General features: G+C 35.6%; 1 protein-coding gene across 1 annotated transcript; it reads right to left on the bottom strand.

The window, feature by feature from the left end:
• Nucleotides 1-41: 41 nt before the first annotated feature.
• Nucleotides 42-9,359, bottom strand: LOC102805138 (waprin-Thr1-like). Its single transcript, XM_078013758.2, has 5 exons — nucleotides 9,254-9,359; nucleotides 5,445-5,540; nucleotides 5,143-5,188; nucleotides 4,267-4,430; nucleotides 42-287 (listed from the first exon to the last, which is right to left on the bottom strand). The coding sequence occupies exons 2-4, from the start codon at nucleotides 5,514-5,516 to the stop codon at nucleotides 4,288-4,290; spliced, it is 261 nt and encodes an 86-aa protein (XP_077869884.1). The 5' UTR covers nucleotides 5,517-5,540; nucleotides 9,254-9,359; the 3' UTR covers nucleotides 42-287; nucleotides 4,267-4,287.
• Nucleotides 9,360-9,937: the final 578 nt, after the last annotated feature.

The following is a 9,937-nucleotide window of genomic DNA, read 5'->3' as shown; positions in this document are numbered from 1 at the left end:
TATATTATTATTTATAACAGATCAGACTATAACACTATCGGTTTAGTCATTTTCTTTATTACATGCTATGTATTGGAGAATTTGAAAAGAACATACTATAGCATTTAAGAAAGTGAAGCACAATACAGCAATACCATGTCAATAATTCTAGTAGATACCATACGATATATCATACATCGATTCACAGCTAAAAATGGGTTCAAACAGTCAAATACTATCGGTGATTGGCGGAGCTTCAATTGAAGTAGACTTGGTAGATGGTGTCAAAGCAATGTCTATTTTCAAATCTGAAACGAACAAAACCAGTGAGGATGGATGAACTAACGTACGAGTGTGATGAGTACGCCCTCATCGACAGCATGGCTTTTATCCCGTGAGGAACACAAGATGGCTGATTCTCGCCTCAAGAATTATGACGTACCAAGCCACAAGAGGCAGGTAACTACATTGACGCTGCAGGTCGGCGACTTCTACACCGATCTGACGCATATCGCGCAAGGTGTGCCGGGAGTTTGTTCGAAATTTCGAACGTTTCGAAGTCAATCGTCGATTGCCACGTATTTTACGGAAATATTAAATCGTTTCAGGGACCTGTTTACTAAATAATGATAAATGAAACTTAGAAAACTTGTAAGAACAAACTTGGCCCGAATTGCGCAAATTTGCAATAAGTTTACGCTGCTAGTCTCTGGTTCGGAAAGCGTTCTACGCGTGATTTTATCGCGTTCAACGACGTTCTATTTTCGAACTAGTTGAAACCGGAAATTACTCAAGTACTTTCTAACTTCAAACACAAATTTGATTGTCGTTATTATGTGTTAGTTTCTGTTGTTTACGAGAGTGAATTATTTATGACATCAATATTTCACATACTAAACAATATTTCACTAACATACGTGATTAAAAAGCAAAATGAAAAAAATATCAAGTTGTGTGTATAAATACTAAGTGTAAAGATGCGGCGGGGCGCTATTTTAGCCAAAATCGGTTAGTAAGGCGTCATATAACATTGGCTGGTTCCCGCCTCAAGTGTCATGGCGTACCAAGCCACAAGAGGCAGGTAACTAGTAACGAATCCGGTGTTCTGATTGGTCCATCACTTTCTCATTGCCTGTTCTATTTCCCTTGGTTATCTGACATCAGCGCTTACGCTCGTGGCCGTTCAGGGGTTTCCTTTTACTTTCGAAAGTTGGACGAATAAAAAACTGTTCCTTTTGTTATAAATTTGCACAGAAACAGCAAGGAATGTCAGAAACATCTCAAATATGTAAGTCTAAGCAGGCAGAATGTATGAGCATGGCTTTATTGCAGTGTTACAGACACGTTTACGCAGAACGTAACTTGGAATGTTTTCAAATTACGTCACTCAGTCACGTTCCTTCCGGCCGGAAAACCGGCCCAAATAGAACAATATGACGATTACTAGTTACCTGCGTTCTACCGAACTCCGCACAGTTCGATGCGCGTTACTTATCATCACTGCACAAAGCAGCTTTGCATATTTGCTGGTTCCCGGCGTCCTTTGCGAATGGTAGGTAGGACGCAGGTAACTAGTAATAGCCATATCCTCTGGTAAGGAGATTGGCGTCCTACCTGCCATTCGCAAAGGACGCCGGGAACCAGCAAACATATGATGACACACGTCTGTGCAATCTCCTTCCCAGAGGCCTTTGCGCTTTACGCAATAGTGCCTCTGCCACAAGCAGCCTTCAATTTTGTGGTCAATCACCTCAATACGCACGGCCATTTTCCTATAGTTGTTACATCTGAAAACGTATTACAAAAAGTGGAAAAAAACGTATGTGACATCCGAACTATTTATTAATGTCAGACTTCAGTAGAAACGTAAATACGAACCATTTTATCACGGACTATGTTTTGCAAGGTAATGTTACTGTAGTGAAATGGCGCACGTGATGCACTAAAACTTGGGAGAAAAAATGTTCTGTTATCGTATATAGTTGGGAACGAAACATTAAAGACTAATTTCACTGAAAGGAGTTTCCTAGCATTTCCGTTCATCTTGTATTCTGGTGAATATTTCATTACTATTTCTGGCTTGAACGTGTTCGATTTTGCGCGTCTAACAGCCCTAGAACACACAGGCTCTAGTAAGTTTATAAAGTTAGTCATTTATAATAGAAACTAATGCTTTGGCATGTATGAAAAGATTGCACTTTTCTAACGCAAGTCATGTATATTTTAATCTAATTAACTGAACATTTTATTTGGAGTCGGGGCGTGAAACGTCTTATTAAAGTGATTAAAGTAACCAATTGACTTACGCATGAACTTTATTAACCAACAGCGTCTTGTAGTTATATTCGAATATGCAAATGAGTTCTATGCAAAGCTGCTTTGTGCAGTGCAGGGGGGAGTTGCATGACACAATTGGTTGAAATACTCGTCTCATTTGCATAAATTAATATTCACTGTGGTTTCTCGAAATGCATACTAATTAGGTAACTTGTCACTGATAAAAGTCACCGAAAACATTTTGAGCAATTTTGAGCAATAGTACTAGAGTGAAATTTAAACGTGCCTCTGCATTCTCCATGAATATCGCAACTTGCTATGATCATGGTAAAGAGAAAACCTGGGCTTACTTTCAACATTTAGCTGGAGTCCGATCGAAAACGTGTCTCAAAAAATACTTTCATTTATCATTATTTAGTAAACAGGTCTCTGAAACGATTTAATATATCCGTAAAATATGTGGCAATCGACGATTGACTTCGAAACTTTCGAAATTTCGAACAAACTCCCGGCACACCTTGCGCGATATGCGTCAGATCGGTGTAGAAGACGCCGACCTGCAGCGTCAATGACCTGCGTCCTACTTGCGATTCGCAAAGGACGACGGGAACCAGCGAAAAGTAGGACAAACATGAGGGCGCTTGCTTAATAACTGTATGGTCTAATCATCACAGTTACCATTACCATCATCACAATCAGCATCATATAACGACCGTGTTATGTACGTGTCTTTAATAGTGTTTTGGGCCCGGGTAGAAAACATATAAAATGAAACATTCCCGGTTGAACACCTTTGCGGATAATTCCAGACAATACAAAAACTAATTGAAATAGACAACGAGAAAAAACATTCGCGAAATCGCGTATGTGTTGATATTGATATTTAAATCAGTGTACGACGCTTGTAATCCGGGTATTGTTAAACCTTCGACAATAATACACTATTCACAAGAGAGAGAAACATTTATGGACAATTGAGGGCGCACCTCTCTACCACTATTACATCAATTTTTTAGAAAAGTCGCGCCCTCTAGTGACGAAACGCTTCTGTAATGTAAAAAATGACATAACTGATTAAGTAGCAACAAGGGGAAAAACGAGTTAATATTTAAACAGCAATTCAGAAATTCTTTAAAATTTACTAAATATGTTACTACAACAAACTGAAAGCCTATAGGCGAAAACGTACAATATTTGCCTAAAAAATCTATTTTTAATTAGATTCTTTTTTTCATTCCGACTATTGTTGGCACCCGTTTTTAATACTGGTAGTTACGTGTCATTTGAACAGAACGTCCGTAATGCTGTACGTTAGACGATCGCGTCTAGGCTTTTCTGTTTTCCGCATATGATTATTTTTAAATGCTACGACCAAATAATTACAGACAGATACTGACAACGGTGGTATGTCTATAGTGTTGCCGTAGCTACAGAATACGAAAAACAGATAAAGAGAAACCGGGACAAGATTGTCTATTCTGCAGAGTTACAAAATCTCTGAGAAATTTGCGTGATGGAAAGTGTTAAAAACCCGTTGTTTTTAATAGATGTGGTCGGAAAAACTCAAGAAATCTAAATAACGAAAATGGCCGTCTGGTAACCCCTTTGACAAACATTTGTTTCGCATATGCACTACGGTATTTTTCTATATCTGAGCTTTCAGATGATGTATATGTTGTTTTAGTATCATGCTTAATAATGTTCAGAGAATATCTGAATCACTAAATTGTACCCCGTTTTCCAGGTCACTACCGTAAAACTATGTTATTCAAATATACCACTTTTTCTGGTTGTATAGGTGTTCGGCATTTGACAGGCAGCAAGTCTACGTGTGTTTATTTATTGGTGTACGATGATAGATCAAGTAATGTTGCGAGCAATGCTTGTCAACTTGGCTCCGAGTTTCATTCTATATTTCTTTGGATTTACGCATGTGAGTTTATTGTATTCTGTTTTTATTGAGACTGATTAAAAGCACGATATAAGATATGAGTTTAAAATGCAATATACCTCGTTTAAACAGTTACTATTTCAAACAGCCGTAACGCACGTGTAAGAGCCGCACGCGTTAATGCAGCACTTCTCTTTTCTTTTACAGTCATCATCAGTGTCACAACTATAATTGTTGGAACACGTGCCGACGTCATCTGGTTCAATAGGGGGACAACTTGTTACTGTGAATATATATGAGAAACACAATAAAGTATATCAGACTAAAAATGGGCCTTGTGTATGTCAAAAGCATTCTTGAAAACTTTATACAACACGCATATCACAGTGGTAGGCGTAGGTCTACGAATTTGAGAGTTGATTTGGGCTTACCTGTAGACAAAACAAAGTAAAATTAAAATCATACCAGACATACGTTGAGGACATATGTACTCAACCTGTTACACGGTGTAAACCTTGACCAGGCATGTGCGAGATGTTCTACCTCGTGAATACAAATTTCGAAAATGTTATTATATGGTTTACTCCTTTTTGATGACAATGTATAGGTGGCATAATATTGTTATATTTCCCAAACATGGCAATGTACAGAAATTGTAGCACAGTTAAACGAACGTTATTTTAATAAGGCGATTACTCGAGTTACAAAGAAAGTCACAAAAATGAAGCCGATTCTATCACGGTGATTGTATAGTAGAAAGATTCACGAATCAGAGGCATGGTCAATACTATACCCAGTAAAACAGTTTAATATAAAAAGCTCGCCAACCCTTGCTAAAATGTGTTTTAAAAATAAAACAGGATTACATTCGTTGGAGCAAACATTACTTTGTGTTTTGTTTACAAATAGTATAATTCATATGTCATGAGCGAAATGTTTAATTGTTTCTGGGAATCGGTGTTTGTAACAAAAAGGAAGAAAATATCGTCACCAACCTTTTCCGCGTCTTTCCATATATCCGTCGTTATTATCGTCATCATTCTACAGTAGAAAATGAAATGAAATGAAATGAACAGCCAAATACACAGCTCCATTGTTATTGGGTTATGAAAGAGGTAGCACGTCCCACACCATAACGACATATTAAGTTTTTTTTATAATAGTACATTTATAATATCAAATATGAAAAGTTTCCAATTCACTTTCACACAAAAAATAAAATGATATTTTGTTTGAAAAACATTCTATTTACACCAAGTACTCTATAAGCTGGCAATAGTATTTACGTACAACGTACCTTGGAGTATACGACGTTTACCAGTACTGCTGCAACAAGCAAGAAAACTACACATTTGTACGTACCAGACATGTTTCGTCAATTCCTGGAGAGTGTCTGTTAAATAAAAAAACTCGTTTAAAATTCATCTACTGTACGCTTTCCATGCAGCTATGAACTGAATTCATAATGAATTGTTTTCTGTCCATTGAAAAACCAAACTATATGGTGCCACGCAATTTAATATAGTTCATACGTTAACAACCTTAATAAAGGGGAACAATAAACAATACAGAGAAGTAACAATAACAATTACACCCACGCTTCCCTTTTCGCGTGCTCAAATTCTAAGCGACATACCACTATGTCTATGCTGGTGTCTCGGTGCAATGTTGGTAAACTACCCCATGCATAACACTTATTTAACACGCACAAAAGAAAAAAAAACTCTATTACCAAAGCTGACAGGAGTGAGTAAAAACGAGACAATCCTGTCGTGCTATTCATATTAATCCATTATGGCGTATGTTGCACACATACAATGCTACCCTCGGTGCAGTGGAGAGTATAATTAATCATTTGACGAAGGTATCTTGAATCTTTTTACCCCTTTTTTCCTCAATTTTATTTCCTCAAATACATTTAAACTGTTTACTCGGATATCACCATGCTACGGTGTGCACAATGTGTTAGCAGACTCGGGGAACTTTGGTTGAAAGCACTTAATAAGAATATTTGTTTAGCAATTGTTGAATTAAACGAATAGTATTATTATATATTTAAAATGTTAACAATTTGAAAACCCGTTATTAACAATTTCATTTCCATAGATAATTCACAAAATTGTGAATATAATTATTATTTACACGTCATCATCAAATGTTCTAGAATCATACTGCTACACTGTAAGAACGTTGGATGTTATGCGAACACTAATTAAGCTGAGAATACAGCTGTTCGATAGAATGAAGTATGAATAGTACAAGGGACAAAAGCGCGCATGCTGCCTAATGTTACATTTATCGCGAAATGAATTCGCTGAGCAATGTAACAATTATCTTTTTGGGGACATTGAACTGATCGAATGCCAACACATCCGGTTAAATGAACATTTTGACCAGAAATGGAACCGGCTTGTTTTTGCTGGGTTTTCTCCCTTCATTTGTTCAATTCAGGTATTTATGTCATACGCTTTAACTCGATAGTTTGGTGTATGTGTATTTCATTTCCAGTACTATTGTCTTGTCTATCCCATTTTAGCATGGAAAGAGCCTCTTGTCCAGTGTGAGTTCTGTGGGTGGCCCTCTCAATTGCGATAAGCAGGCCTTACACTGTGACAGACATGTTCGTGAGAAATTTGTGGGAATGAGATACTTGTTAGCCGATTCGTCGATTCCGAAGGTGGCATTACTACCAATGCAATATTTTAGAAGAATCATACTGAAAACTATATACTTGTGTTCATAGAATTAATCGTTTTAACCTTCGTGCTCTGTAGGTCTTCCGACTGAATTTAAGGAAACAGCGATTAGTTTAGCCGGGACATCACGTTTTGTAGACGGTAACGTTTTGTTGACGGTAAAGTTTTGTAGACGGTAACGTTTTGTAGACGGTAACGTTTTGTAGACGGTAACGTTTACAATATTAATACCACAGCGGAATGGACACACTGCGTCAAAGTCTAATCGTAATATTTGTTTCATATAGTCATACTATATTTGTAGTAATAGTATATTTATTTCATTGCAACCCGATTTGCATCGAATTGTCAGTGTGCGAAATCACTAAACTCTTATGCCTGCCATCATGGAAAAAACGCATATAGATATTTCAAAAGAAACCTTGATAGTTATATCCAACGTCATAAAAAATTAAATATAACATATTTTATGTTCAAGACTAAAGCTCTCAAAATATCTTTTCTATTTTTCATTGAGTTTGACTATTCTTATTAATGGTATTCAAGAATCGGTATTTCAATGGTATTTCAATGTTGAAATGTACGTACATTTTAGTTATGCAGAGAGTATTCACCCGTGGCATGTTTACACATAGTAAGTCATCAATTACAGAGGGAAATGTATATGATTGGTATGGATATCATATATTCAATTACATATGTATAGTAGAATAAACGACTTGATTAAAATGCCTCTAATTGTTAAATGATTAGTTACCTTTCCCTCATTTCGTATACATACCATTATACTAGCGTTATGTAGTGCTCTATTTATTGCTAGCTCAACTATCTTTACAAATGCCGAAAGTTCCAAAAATAAAACCGATTTAACTACACTAGTATTGGTAATATGGAGAAGTACCTATATAATCTTGCGCTTTAACTCAAATCATGAATGTGTTTATGCAATCCTGCGCCTTGATATGAATGATGACTCAGCCTATGAGATATCGCACCTGATATATATATATATATATATATATATATATATATATATATATATATATATATATATATATATATATATATATATATATATATATATATATATATCATGATTAGACGTGTTTCAGAACTCTGATACAAAACAGGATCGTATCTTTGTGACCCAGCGCCTCGTACATTGTACAGTACTATTAATACTACACATTTCCAAATCCATATTGTTCATACCAGTAACATTCTAGTAGAACGTGATACAAATCCGATTTACGGTGTCCATGCTAAGATTTAGGATATTGTGGTTCACTAGGAGTTCATTAAGATCTTTTTAATCGCGCATTTTTTGTCTCAAAATGTTCCTATTGATTAGGAAACCATTGATATATCTATATATGTTACTATTACACAGACGATAGTTTGTGTTAATTATGTTAGGTGTTGTTTTTTGTGTTTTGTGTTGTTGTTTATCAGATATCAGATGGGCGTAATGTGAAGATGATCACACAAACTATGGCAGAGCGGCACAGCCTGACACTGAAATGCATGGGATCTGACAGTTATTAACTTATTAGTGGCGCGGTGAATCCTGTGGCCAAATTCCCATGCCAGTCATGAGATAGTATAACGATTTGCATATTACCAGAAAGAATTCAGTTGGGACAATCACATCAAAAATATAGCATTCTAGATTAAAGGTTTTGAAAGCTATTTTAAATACACAAATTGATGACAAACCACAGAATATATATTATATGCATAACAAGACAGAATATAAAGTTTTGTTTATTTTCATGTACAATATTAGGTAATTTGAAATAATTGTATGTGATATATATAAATAAAGCTGCCTTGAACATTACAATGAAGAAATAAAAGTGAATTTTGGTAGTCGCAACATAAACCTATTTTTATAAATGTAGTAAACGTACACAAAATACAAAATATGAGCGTGTGGATAATTTAAAGTGTCACAGACCAAGATGAAATGTTTACAAATATCCTTTTCTCCAAACTTCATTATTGATTCCTTCTAGTGAACATATTGGCCGCTGTTTGCTACAGATGATCAACGTATCAACAAAGTAATACTTTACCTTATTTTCAGGAGGCCAATATTATATAATAATAATAATATACCTAGGAAAACCATTTTTAAATTGTGTGACTATGGTTTGGGTGTGATGGACAGAATCAATATTAATTACAAATGTTGTGTATTTGTAACACTAATGAGAACAATTCAAATAAATTGGACGGGATAAATTATACAAACAGAGGCGTGAAATTATGCATTATTTACTAATTCGCATTTATGCAATAAATCGATCGTTGTGTGCCAGAAAAACGTTTTGAATCTTTAACACACATTGCCGCATCTATACAACAATTAAACGAGACATAAAAACGCTTGAATTTGGGTCATCCTTACCTTAGAGTTGAGGCAATCTAGTCCGTTCTGTGTTTCTACTTTTGTGGAAGAAGACAGAATGATTATAACCGAATGCGCCCACGATTAATAAACCGACCAGGTAATATATTCACCCGGTCTCTATGGTTACTACCAATGTTTATGAGCCGATTACACCTACTAAATCATTCAGCCAATAGAGAATAGATTCTCACGATATTGCTAGCTGGTTTCCAAGGTATCAAATCATTTCGCTACAATGACAAATTTCGCATACATAGAGGTGTCATCAATCGGAACAATAACAATATTAATCAGTTGGATTGATTTGGTATAAAAAGTACAGTTTTTATTCCTGCAACATAGTCACTACATTAACATATACAATTCAATGATTAGAAAATAGTGCCAGAAATAAATGACGGAATCGGAGTTTTTTCGTAACGATGATAAACAATTATGTTGTCAATATTGCCATATGGGAGAATGCCTAAACGCAGACACGATAGAAAGTACAATATTCAATTCAGTGAACAATCTGTAAAAGATATATCTACGCTTAGATGAATAAACTCTGCTTCATAAAATTCTTTACACTGTCGGTAAAGCCGAATACTGTTTAGAAAATCGCAATGGGTGAACGTGATTATTTTGTTATTAACAAATATTACGTCCACATAATACATGTAAAGGTCCTCTAGCTTG

The sequence above is a fragment of the Saccoglossus kowalevskii genome, chromosome 18 (assembly GCF_978046115.1).
Source record: "Saccoglossus kowalevskii chromosome 18, keSacKowa6.1, whole genome shotgun sequence".
NCBI classification, from domain to species: domain Eukaryota; kingdom Metazoa; phylum Hemichordata; class Enteropneusta; family Harrimaniidae; genus Saccoglossus; species Saccoglossus kowalevskii.
The sequence above is the reverse complement of the archived record's forward strand: the minus strand, read 5'-3'. Positions and strand labels throughout refer to the sequence as shown.

Excerpts from the sequence above, each read along its gene's own strand:
- LOC102805138 (XM_078013758.2), bottom strand. The coding sequence starts at position 5,516 with ATGTCTGGTACGTACAAATGTGTAGTTTTCTTGCTTGTTGCAGCAGTA. Across the intron at positions 5,189-5,444 it reads TAAACGTCGTATACTCCAAG|AATGATGACGATAATAACGA; the intron begins GTACGTTGTACG and ends TTTCTACTGTAG. Across the intron at positions 4,431-5,142 it reads TATGGAAAGACGCGGAAAAG|TAACAAGTTGTCCCCCTATT; the intron begins GTTGGTGACGAT and ends ATATATTCACAG.